The following is a 12,458-nucleotide window of genomic DNA, read 5'->3' as shown; positions in this document are numbered from 1 at the left end:
CAAACCCCATCTTCCCTGACCATGGGTCATATTGGCAAGGGCTGATGGTGTCCATTAGTCTAATATCTGGAGATCCACAGAGTAGCCACCTCTGGTCTACATGCATTGACTGGCATCTGCTTCCCAGGACCTCTGATAATCAAAGCATATGCATGCTTCTGAAAAGACACCCTGCCACTCTCCCCCATATTTCTGAGGTGGCACAGCTCATCCTTTAGTTTGGGGGCAGGTTTTCTCATAATGAGGGGAAATGTCTGTCCTCCCCACCCCAGTTAAAAGCGAAGATGGGCCATGCCAATGCATACTAATGTAGAAAGAAACCTGCAGTTGCCTGAATGGCCAGACATCAATTGAATTTGCAAAGTCTCACCTGGAGAGAAGACCTGGGGGTTTTGCCTAAAGCAAAAGTCTTGCAGTAGTCTTCTCTCACGTTATTTGACATCCCTAGCTACCCGTCCTCCTATTTCTTCCTGTCTTTTCAATATCCTGGAAAGATTAGAAGGCTACTTTTATAACCTCATACTGACACCTTGCCAATGGCATAACTTTCTGCAGGACCACAAAAATTGGCCAAGTTCCTCTTAAAGTCAACCAGGTCTTTGAGAAGCCAAGGTCAGCTACAGGAAGCAATAGAAATAACTGCATACGGCAGGGGTGGGGAACCTGGAGCCCAGGGCCAAACGCATTCAGCCCCACCCCCGCCCACCCCAAAAAGCATCTCTATCTGGTCCTTGGGAATATCACCCCTTATCCCCAAGCCTCAATGACCTTGCTTTGCACTCTCCTTGGATGCAATTTGCCTGCTTGGAAAATGCATCCTTGAACTCTGACAATGCCTTTTGCTTGCCTGGATGGAGGATAGAGAGTTCTCGAAAGCAGCTTGCAGGGCTCAGCCACTTCTCTTTGTTCCCCAGGGTACCAGCACCCTCTGCTGTGGAGCAGACGTGTCCCGCCTCCCCGCTACAACCCAGCAAACTTTGCATTTAGCTGGGCAGGAATGCGGCTAATTATGAAAAGAGAACATGCTTTGCAAAGGAGGTCGGAGGCCAGCCTTTCTCTGCCTAATGCCCCTCTTTGAGGATATTTTAATTCTGAATCTAACGATTCCCCATTATGGAATCCTGCAGGGAATCCACAAGGGGAGGGGAGGGGAAACTCCCTAGAAACAGAACATTTTAAAAAATGGTTTGTAACTGTTCAGAATGCTTCAGCGCCAGCTAGATTGGGGAAATGGCTCCCTCTGTTTGTGGGGAAATGTAATGGGCTGAGGATGAGACAGAAGTTGAGACTGGGAATAAGAAGCGGGAGAATAGCAGGGTCAAACTACAGTGGTACCTCGGGTTACATATGCTGCAGGTTACAGACTCTGCTAACCCAGAAATAGTACCTCAGGTTAAGAACTTTGCTTCAGGATGAGAACAGAAATCGTGCTCCGGCGTCCCGGCAGCAGCAGGAGGCCCCATTAGCTAAAGTGGTGCTTCAGGTTAAGAACAGTTTCAGGTTAAGAACGGACCTCCAGAACAAATTAAGTACTTAACCCGAGGTACCACTGTATATGTTGCACATTTCATTGGGGGAAGTAGAAATTCTCCAATGACTTCTCAGGGTTAGTAGCACAGTCAAAGTACAGAGCAACTGCCAACCATTTTGCACCTTCTACAATGCGCTGGGATAGCTTCATTGCAGAATAACCATAGATCAATGGAAGAAGAGCCATAGTTCATGGGTAGAGCATCAGCTTTGCATGCAGAGGATCCCAGGTTCAATCCCTGGCATCTCCAGGTAGGGCTGGGAATGTCTCCTGACTGAAACCCTGCAGAGAAGCTGCCAATCAGAGCAAAGAATATTGCACTAGATGGACCAATAGCGCTTAAGGCAAATTCCTAATATTTTGGTGGGTGGGAAATTGCAAGGGTGTGCGTGCATAAAATTTCACAAAGTGCCTTTTTACCACGGAAAAAGGAAGGAAGGAAGGAAGGAAGGAAGGAAGGAAGGAAGGAAGGAAGGAAGGAAGGAAGGAAGGAAGGAAGGAAGGAAGGGATCTCAAGAAACATTAGATTGTATTCAATGCTAGTCCTAATCAGAGTAGACCTCTTTTAAGTAATGGTAATGACTATTTAAACACATTAATTCAGTGGGTCTATTAAGAGTGGAACTTAGTTGGCTATAAGCCAACATCTTTTGACAAATGTGGGCTCGATTTCAATTTGAATGGACCAGGATGCTCCCCCCTTTTCTTTTGCCCCTTTGTATTGCCATGTTATTTTTGTCTTCCTCCACACAAGCGAAGTGATGAAGGAATAGGCGGAAGGAACCCCAGAAGAAAGGAAACAGTGTGACATAGCAGTTTGAGTGTTGGACTAGGACCCCGAGACCAGGTTTCGAATCTCAACTCAACCATGAAGCTCACTGGGTGTCAGGAGTGCAAGCTTGGCCCTGCTACCATGGGTGCCCAGGGCCGTGGGTGTCACGCAGCCCTGGCACCAAAATTTGCCCGGCCCCATCATGGGGAATTTCGTGGGTGCCTGGGCACCCAGGGCCCCAGGGAGTTGGCACCTATTGTGGGGATTAAATGAGGAGGGGAAGAACCATGTGACCACCTTGACCTCCAGAGGGTGTGGGGGGAGGGAGGAACATGGGATACAGATGCAATAATAAATATATAATTAAAGGTGAGTGAGTTCTGGCTCTGTGACGGTGCAGACACCCAGTAAAGGGAGATGAAGAGACAAGAAGGAATCAAAGGGAGACAAACAGATCAAGAACCGAGAGATGAGGCTGTTGTCAGCACAGAAGCTCTGAATGCAAGAAGGAATGCTATGGATGGAGAGAACGTGCTTGAAGGAGAAATGAGAGGCAGAGGAGACTTTATGACTTAAAAACAACAACAACACCTTTAATCTGTTCAGAAACAGGACACAAAACCTAGGAATTCCAAATCAGTCTGCATTTGCCGGCAGGGGAGATAAATTTTTAATAACCTGCATCTTAATGATTTGAACCACATTGTTTACAAGTCTGGAATAGCTAAATGACATGTGTTATCTTGTTGGATCACTACTAAAAAGGGGGGGGGGAACAAAAGCAGACCTTTAGACAGACAATTTGCACCCTGCTGTTTTCTAAAAGTGAGTTTTGCCGCAGTTGGACTTTGGCTGCTGCAGTTAAGGGCTTCCACTTTGGCTTGTAGGGGAGGAGCTCAAAATGCAAGAGAGAACAAATTAGGAGTGGGCAAGCAGTGGCTCCCCAGGTGATGCTGAACTTCAACTATCGCCATCTCTCATTCATTATCCATGGTGACTGGGGCTTATGGGAGCTGGAGTCTAACTGGAGAGCCAGTGTGGTGTAGTGGTTAAGAGCGGTAGTCTCGTAATCTGGGGAAGCGGGTTCGCGTCTCCGCTCCTCCACATGCAGCTGCTGGGTGACCTTGGGCTAGTCACACTTCTTTGAAGTCTCTCAGCCCTACTCACCTCACAGAGTGTTTGTTGTGGGGGAGGAAGGGAAAGGAGAATGTTAGCCGCTTTGAGACTCCTTTGAGTAGTGATAAAGTGGGATATCAAATCCAAACTCTTCTTCTTCTTCTTCAAACAACTTCTGCAGGGCCACTGTCTCCTTGTTCCCACTCAGACCACAAAAACAGAGGTTCATCACTGAGAATAAGGAAGAGGTTTTTATTGAGGCAGAGTAAAGGGACAACAGGTAGTGAGTCACAGAAGCCTCAGTGCTCAGGTTAGGTGACAAGAAAGGACCGTAAGACCAACTGGGTTAAAAACAGAACTGCATGGAAGCAGGAGACCTGTCTCAATGGGTTGGCATGCCCGCCCACCAAGCTTCTCAATGCAGGGCAAAGCAAGCTTACTCAAGAGATTGTTGAGCATGTAAATGCACACTACATCAGGGAGAATGGGTCTTTTCCCAGTGACAGGAGCACCACCAAGTCCTGGGAGACCAGGTTGTGCCTTGCCCTTCTGACTCTGGTGCCTCCACTCCCATTGATTGGTTGATGCCCTTCCTAGATTCCATGGATGCTCTCCTCTTCCCAGGAGGGAAGAAGGGAAGTGGCAGTCCTTCTTCTACATCCAGAGCAGCCATATCCTGGGAGGCAGAAGAACATGCCTCCTCCAGTCAATGTTCCCCACTCTCAGTTCCATCCTCTCCCTATTTTCTCCTCTTCCCCTCCTTCCTTGTCCATCTCCAGCAGACACTCCATGACTGAGCCTGCAATACTTTGGGACTCAGGACACACATCTCTTTTACATTAGCACCAGCACCAGTACCAGTACCAGCACCAGCACCAGGGGTGTGTGTGTGTGTGTGTGTGTGTGTAACCAGTGGGTTGCATTCAACATTGGTACTACTCATAGTGGACCCACTGAAACAAATGAACCTTAATTAGTTATGCCCATTCATTTCAATAATTCTGCTCTGAATGGAACTGGTGCTGAATGCAGCTCAGAAAAAGTAAATAAAGGGAATGCAATTAATACAAGAACAATGTTAAGCAACACATCAGAGACTATGAAAACAGTCTCATATAATATTTCACACTAAAACGGAACAGCAACCAATTAAGGCCAGTTAAAAGCTCCAAAGGACTTTTAACTGGCCTTTTGTCCAAGGTCCTAAATAAAGAGACCTAAATAAACAGACCTTTTGCCCGTTAACAGAAGGTCATCAATGAACTCAGATGGGTTTCCCTTGGGAGGAAACTCCTCTTCTGATCTTTCTGTAGCTGGGACCCAGAAGGAACAGCGGAAAGAGTAGCTGTAGGTTTCAGCACTATGGACAGCTCCTAATGAGCTTCTTGCTCCAGCAATGACTGAAGATGAACTTAGACCTTGTGAGCGTCTGACCATGGCTGTGCAGAAGACTTAGAGGAAGGTACTCAAGAGGGTCTTGAATCCAGTTTTGTAGCTTCCTGTCTGCCAGCTCTGTTGGTTTCTGACACATGAACAGAACCACAGCTATGTTTGGCTGGACCTCAGAGACTACACTGGATCGTGAATCCATGCAACAGGAAACAATTTGTCCATTGTTCAATGTGAAAGGAAGGAGCATCTTTTGTGTGATGGTGCCATCTAGTGGCCAGTCCTTTTCTATGACTACTGCACAGTCTGTGTGTGAGAGAGAGAAAGAGAGGGGGGAGATGTTGGAGGAATTACAGATCAATGAGGGAAAGAGAGGGAAGAAGGATGAAGGGAAGGAGAATAAGATCAGCAATGGCTACTTATCTCTGGTATCAGAGGCAGCGGGTTGGCAATCAAAAGTGGGGCAAGTTGCTATTGCACTAGACTTGCCTTGTGTCAGGGAAATTCCTGACATGTCTTGGTTCTGGGGTGTAAAAATGGTGTCTGGGGTAATTTTGCCTAATTGGCAAAATGTCATGGAAAACTGGGATGTATGGCAACGCACTGGGAAAAGCATCAAAAACAGCTCAGAAAGCTTAAAATCATTATTTGAGGGTTAGGTCTCCCCCAAAAAGCTTAACAATTTTGGTGGGTTTCTAATAAAGCTCAACAACTTTGTGGGTGTCAGGAATTATACTTTTTTGAAATATGGCACTAAGGTACTGCATACAGACTTCCCTTTGTGGCCACTGTGAGAAGGGGATTCTGATTTAGATGAGTCTGTGGTCTGATCCAGTAGGACCCTGAGAGAGAGGGAGGGCAGAATGAATGTGTGTTTATGTCCATGCTTTTTGGGCCCTATCACTTTTGTTTTTGGATCTGCCCACCATTCTTGCTGTGAAGCTCCTGACCAGCTTCCCACAAGGGAAGGTGGCCCTCGGGAGTGAAAAGGACACCCACCTTTATAGTGCGGGACAAGGAGAGCCAGTGTGGGGACCTCCAGATGTTGCTAGGCTCCTACTCACTTCATTTCAGAAGATTGTCTGGGGCTTCTGGGAACTGGAGGGTACTCCATTGGCTATCCCTGACGTAAGCCAATTGCACATCAGATGCAACTCAGCTGACTCCTGCATTCTGTGCTGCAAGTGAGCTCAGTTGTTGTGTCCGCATTTGCACTGTGTCATATTTATTTTATTTTATATATTTTATTTGTATATCACCCTTCACCTGAAGATCTCAGGGCACTTCATAGCATAACACGTGCAGGCTGCACTGGGCGGCCCTCCACCCACCCAAAGATTCTTCTTCTTTTGACAGCTAAATTGTGCCATAGGGCAGGTTCTCCATGCAGTCTGCATAATCAGAAGAAGAAGAAGAAGAAGAAGAAGAAGAAGAAGAAGAAGAAGAAGAAGAATCTCAGCAAATACACAACCAGGCTGTGGTACTCTGACCATTAGGCAGGGCTGCTCAATTTCTCTCTCACTCGCTTTTCCCAAAACACAGAGAACTCTGAATCTACAGCATTCATATGTACCAGCGTGTGGTCAGCCTGGAGGAAATTAACCAATGCAAAACAGAAGGAGAGGGGCAGAAAAGTGGCAGCACCTGGCAGCTTGATCTCAGGCCCTCCAGCAGAAATCAGAGGGAAATGATGTACGGGATTAGTTTGGAGTGAACTTTAGGAAAGAGCAACTCCCAGTTTCATTCCCCAAGATGTTTCTGACAGTAATGGCTGTTCAACAGTAGACTGGACAGTGGAATCTCCTTAACTGGAAGTTTTTAAAAGGAGGTCAGATGGCCATTAGTCAGGGATTCTTTAGCTGTGATTCCTGCATTGCAGGGGGTTGGACTAGATGACCCTCAGGCTCCCTTCCAACTCTACAATTCTATGATTCTATGAAATAGTGGGAAAGATACTGAAGCTCTTTGGGCATCACGGCTTGTTCTGAGCTCAGAGAGTGGACAGAGCAAGAGGAAGCAATCAAAAGGAGGAAGGGAGGAAGGAAAACTACATTTTCTGTGACTCAGCCAAACCCAACCCCCTCCCCACCACCCCCATTCTTCCTCCTTTCTATGCGAAGCCAAAAAGAGACATTCCACTTACCAAAGAAGCTGGTGGAGAGGGATCTCTTTCAAGGAGGTAAGTGACCCTCCCTGGGACATTTTTCTTATAACTAACTGCTTGATAATATTCCAATTTTATTCCTCTAAATTCATTTTTAAAAATGAATTTCATTTATAATCTTTCATAATCACATAAGCAAACAAAACATTAAATTAAACATTGACTTCCTCTCCTCCCTTCCATTTTTCCTTCTGATTACCCCTTACTGCTGCATATTCTAGTTACTCCTTTTCCCCCCTTTCTCGTTTCTATCTCAATGTAATTATAACTGCTGAATTTACTCTCATCCTGCTAATGTTTCAACCTGTTTGCAATGTTTCGTCAGGTATTCTACAAGCATTTCCCAATCTTCCTTAAATACCCCTTCTTCCTGATATCTTGTTCTGCTGCTTAGATTTGCCAATTCTACATATCGCGTCATTTTCACCTGCCAATCCTTTTTCGTTGGTACTGCTCCCTCCCTCTGTTCGTCAGATATTCTGCAAACATTTTCCAATCTTCCTTAAGTACCTTTTCTTCTTGATTTTTTTTATTCTGCCGTCTGCACGGTCCACAATGCAGCTTGATTATTCTGTGCATCATATAAAAACTGCGAGGCCCCTCTTCCTGCTGTTCAAAGCATCCCACAGGATGATGGGTTGGTTGGCTCCTTTCTGATATCAAATCAAGTTGAAGGGGGAAGAAAAAGCCAGTAACTGGATGAAATGAATGAAATTTATTACGGTCCCAGACCAGATTCACATACTGTACTAAGCGAACATAAAACAATAGAATTCAGTTTTAATTAACAATCGAATATGACAGTAAGCAATACAAATATGACAGCCATTAGAAATGTGGTTTAGGTATTAGTCTCTAAAATATTATCTAGAGTTTGCATCTGAGGCCTTAGTCCTTGTAATAGCACAGCTTGTTCCCTGAGTTTTATGGCAGCGGTACAAAATTTGGATGATAAAGCCAATTATTCTAGTTGCAATTCTCAATATCCAGTTGGGTGGGAAATGCATGTAACTTTCAAAACAACAACAAGGTCTTTTATACACTGACTCCCCTAATGGAGATCAAGATTAGGACAAACCTGGATTCATTCTTTCAAGTGCCCAAGTCTCAGCTGCAAGAATACAGCTTGTTTCCCCGCTCTTAGTTGTGGATAAAATTGCTGGATTGTATCACCAGGCTTCAAGGGACCAAAGTAAAGGAGTTTGCAGGAGTGGGGTTGATGTAACCTGCATTTTGGGAGGAAGGATTTTCTGATGCCCCCTTCCAGCTCTTCAGGAGATCATGTCATGGGATTCTGGCCTTATTGAATGTTGTCCCCACCCTGTCCCCTGCCCCCAAACTCTGTCCCAACATTATTCCTCAGGGGTGGCTACTGTCTACAAAGTTTGACCTGCAATCTATTTGTACGTTTGGTAGGATTGTTGTTTCCTACCTTAGAACACCATTCCCAAACTATTGTAGGTATTCTGTACATCAACAAGAACCCCAAGCCAAGCCAAGCCTTTTTGCATTTTGGTTGTTTCACTCTGCCTGAGGTTGGAATAGCAGATAAGCGAACTTGCACTTTTAGCTCTTGCCTGTGGACTACTGAGTGTCTCTTATTCAGGCCAGCCCTGTGGCATTTCCCCCACCCCAGGCTTCAGACAAACTGCCAAGCCCCCTCCCCCTCTATTCCCTGGCTGCTGGAAAGACTGGAGTTGTTGTGCAGCAACATTTCGAGGGAGACAGGGGTCCCCTAGCCCTGAATTAGATCACTTCTCCATCTAGTACAGCATTGTTTACTCTACTGGCAGCAGCTCTTACAGGAGCTTTTGGTCCCATGCTGCCTTATCCTTTAAATTGGAGGTGCTGAGGAATGCACTTGCTCAACCCCTGGGTGATAGTTCTTCCTTCCTTCAGAATGTGAGAAAAGCCTCAGAAAAGTCGGAGTTTGAGGGTCAGGTAAGTCCCATTGAGAAGTAAGAAGAGGATGAGGAGTGGGGTGGTAAAAGAATTATCATATGGTGCTGTGCTTATGTCCACAGAGGCAGAATGGCGAGCAGATTGTGGCTGGTGGCTTGTGCACTGGCTCTGATTCTGGATGTTGCGGCTCCTCAGGACACGGTGTGCCAAGCAGCCGCTGGCAGAGATGGACACCCAGGGACTCCAGGCAGGGCTGGGCGCCCAGGACAGAAAGGAGATCTTGGCGAGCCAGGTAAGATGTCACTGGAGAGACTGGAGAAGGGAGTGGCTTCATAGGAAGAGAGGAAACGGCCTTCTAAGAAATTTCACTGTCAAATTGTTGCTAGGCTGGTCTTTAGTTTGCTTGTAACAACAACAACAACAACAACAACAACAACAACACCCCGCCCATCTGGCTGGGCTTCCCCGGCCACTCTGGACAGCTTCCAAAAAAATATTAAAATACAGTAATGCCTCAAACATTAAAAGCTTCCCTAAACAGGGCTGCCTTCAGATGTCTTCTAAAAGTCTGGTAGTTGTTCTTCTCTTTGGCATCTGGTGGGAGGGTGTTCCACAGGGTGGGTGCCACTACCGAGAAGGCCCTCTGCCTGGTTCCCTGTAACTTGAATTGTTTCACCACAGTTGTGTTTTTCATTTTATTTTGTACTATCATTGTAGGCCATTTTGTTAAGGCAATTGATGAATGGAAATGATTAGTAGTAGTAGTAGTAGTAGTAGTAGTAGTAGTAGTAATACCCTGAAAGGGAGAGAGCAGAGCAGATATGGCTGCAAGACCTAAGTTTGTGTCTAACTAACTAACTAACTAACTAACTAACTAACTAACTAACTGTCAGGGACTGGGCAGCGGAGGAATGGTGGAGACTGCTTCCCCATCCTGACCCTTCCAGGGGAAGAGGAAGACAGTATAGATTTAGAACGGAGGTTTGAGGGAGGTGGCAGCTCAGAGGCAGAGGAGGGGGAAAGTTGGGAAATCATGAGAAAGCCAGGACAACACCTGGCTGACACGTCATTAGAAAGCATTCCAGACCCTCCATTTCCCAGAACCCGGTGAGCCTTAAAAGTAGGAGAGCAAAGAGCTCAAAGACAGAGGGCACTTAGTGGCACCTATAGAGCAGACGATGAATGAGGAAGTAGGAGAGATGGTGGTTGGAGATTCACTCAGGCCAACACCACTATCCAAGAGGCTGGATTCTATAGCCTCTCTCTGTAAAGACTGAAATTAAAAGGATGGTAAGAAACTTTTCCTTGTCTTTATAAACAGGCAGGAGTTGCTGACAGCATCCTGACACTAACTAACTAACTAACTAACTAACTAACTAACTAACTAACTAATTAACTATATATCCCCATAATTTCACATAAAATTCCAATACATGATTTTTTTTTCTTTATTTTTATTGGCTTCCCAATGTTGCTCATAGTTCCAATCCTGCTCACAAATTCATATAATAATATTTATTTAAATGGTCTGAAAAAGGCTTCCATAAAACAGCCATCATCAATTTCTCTTGTTTTAGCTGTTACCTTTGCTCATCCAGCATAGTCCATTCTGTCCAACTAACATTTACCCTCAGTTAGTTGTGCGTCTGTTCTGAGTAACATTGGAGACAACCCTTGGCAATGCCTGGACTGGTCTTCTTCCCTTGAGCTGTGACAGGAAACACACATGTTTTTCTGCTTCCCTTTCAGGGAGGGCATCAAGGAGCACAGGCATACAAGGACCCAAAGGTGACCCAGGGCAGCCAGGCCCACCAGGCACGCCAGGTAACCAGGGCTACCGAGGCCCTGATGGCCCTCCAGGCCCTCCTGGCGAAGAAGGAGACAAAGGCCAGAAGGGGCAAGTTGGTGACAGCACGAAGCAGCCCCGAGCTGCTTTCTCAGCCTCTCTGAAGAACCACAAGCCTATTGGCAATGTAGTGGTATTTGACAATGTCATCACCAACCAGGATGATGGTTACGACCTCCAGACGGGCAAATTTACCTGCAAGGATGCTGGGTACTACTACTTCTCCTTCCAGATGATTTCCAATGGCAACCTGTGCCTTCGCCTCATGCACCAAGGCAACCAAGTAGCCACCTTCTGTGACAACAACAAGCAAGGCCTCCTGCAGGTCAACTCAGGAGGGAGCGTCCTGTACCTGGCTAAGGGTGAGAGCGTATGGCTGGAGACTGACCCGCAGGGTGGGAACAACATCAACGTCAGCAGTGATGCAGACAGCGTGTTCAGTGGCTTCTTGCTTTTCCCGTCGGGCGCCTGAGGGACAGCAAGGAAGACAAAGCCACCCCTTCTTCCCCAAACCCACCTCCCTCTTGCTACAAAGCTACAACCACAAGGATGCTTTTTCATGATCAATGTAACTGCATATGTAGATATCTGCTTCCTGGGGATTGTGGGAGAAAGCCACAGAGTTTGAAATTTGAGGGAAAGCCACCCAATTCACACACACACACCAATACGGAAGCTCAGTTAGCCTCTGAAATTCGCACTCCAGCAGATTTTGCTTTGCCATTCCCTGAAAAGAAACTGTGCCCCAAACAGAATAATGGGAACTCTGCACACAAGTGAAAATGATGTAGACAATAGTATTATAATGGGGAGACTTTGCTTGCGAAAAAGGGTATATTTATCAAAGTTGAATGCAAAAAGGTGTATATTAGGAGAACTGAACACCATTAGTGGAAATTAGTGGAAGTAATGTACACAACTGCATTATATTAGGATACATGTGCTTGCAAAAATGGGCATATCCGAAGGAATGTACACCAAAATGTGTACAAACCTTCATGAGGACTTTTTGATGTTGAGTTTTTAAAGTTTGCAATCTGTGGGGAAAGGGGGTGAATGGAACGTACGTATGGAAAAATGAGAAAGTGAGGGAATTAAAACAGATTTATCCATTGCTAGCCTGCTTCTGCATTCTAGTACATTGAGATTCCCACCTTCCTTCCATCATGGAACCCAAAATGGTCAAAGAGGTGGCTCCAAACAGGTCTCCCATCCCAACCCAACCCATCCCAGCACTGACCAGACCCAGACCTGCACAGCTTCAGCAAAGTGATGACCTCATGTGTTCCCAGACCACGCAGTGCAGCCTGGGACATTCAGTCTTGTTCCTACTTGGCAATGAATAAATATTCAGAATTTTGAAACTGGGCTGTTCAGTGAGTTTCTTTGTGCTGAGACACTATTTTTTTAAAAAAAAATGTAAGCAAAAATACTTTGCATAAACAACTCGAAAGGGGAAATGTCCAAAGCAGGGGCTGCCCTGACATCTGCCTTCCTGATTCTTCAGTGAACATGGATGGAGGCAATAGCACTTCCCGAGAATCCAGGCAGGGAAACTGGGCAGTCAGGTAGAATGTCCCTTGGGGTGGTGGCACCAATTGGACCCAGAAGAAAATGCAAGGAAGTGGTCAGTGGTGGTGACAGAGAAGCGAGGGGAAGAGTTCACTCAAGGAAGAATGGCAATGGAAATCAGATTTCCCAAGACGCACACATCGGAAGAGCCTAGCTACTGAATCAG

At 45.9% G+C, this 12,458-nt stretch overlaps 1 protein-coding gene across 1 annotated transcript; it reads left to right on the top strand.

The window, feature by feature from the left end:
* The first annotated feature begins 6,830 nt into the window (after positions 1–6,830).
* Positions 6,831–12,084, top strand: C1QA (complement C1q A chain). Its single transcript, XM_082230588.1, has 3 exons — positions 6,831–6,987; positions 8,997–9,166; positions 10,624–12,084. Exons 2-3 carry the CDS (start codon positions 9,004–9,006, stop codon positions 11,190–11,192), a joined length of 732 nt encoding a protein of 243 aa, XP_082086714.1. The 5' UTR covers positions 6,831–6,987; positions 8,997–9,003; the 3' UTR covers positions 11,193–12,084.
* Positions 12,085–12,458: the final 374 nt, after the last annotated feature.

Source organism: Podarcis vaucheri (genome assembly GCF_965113315.1).
Source record: "Podarcis vaucheri genome assembly, chromosome: 7".
Lineage (NCBI taxonomy): Eukaryota > Metazoa > Chordata > Lepidosauria > Squamata > Lacertidae > Podarcis > Podarcis vaucheri.
Note: the sequence above shows the minus strand (reverse complement) of the source record. Positions and strands in the feature narration are given on the sequence as shown.

Bases quoted from the DNA above. Each gene is read 5' to 3' on its own strand.
- C1QA (XM_082230588.1), top strand. From the start codon at position 9,004: ATGGCGAGCAGATTGTGGCTGGTGGCTTGTGCACTGGCTCTGATTCTG. The intron at 9,167-10,623 runs GTAAGATGTCAC...CTTCCCTTTCAG, and splicing joins AGGAGATCTTGGCGAGCCAG to GGAGGGCATCAAGGAGCACA.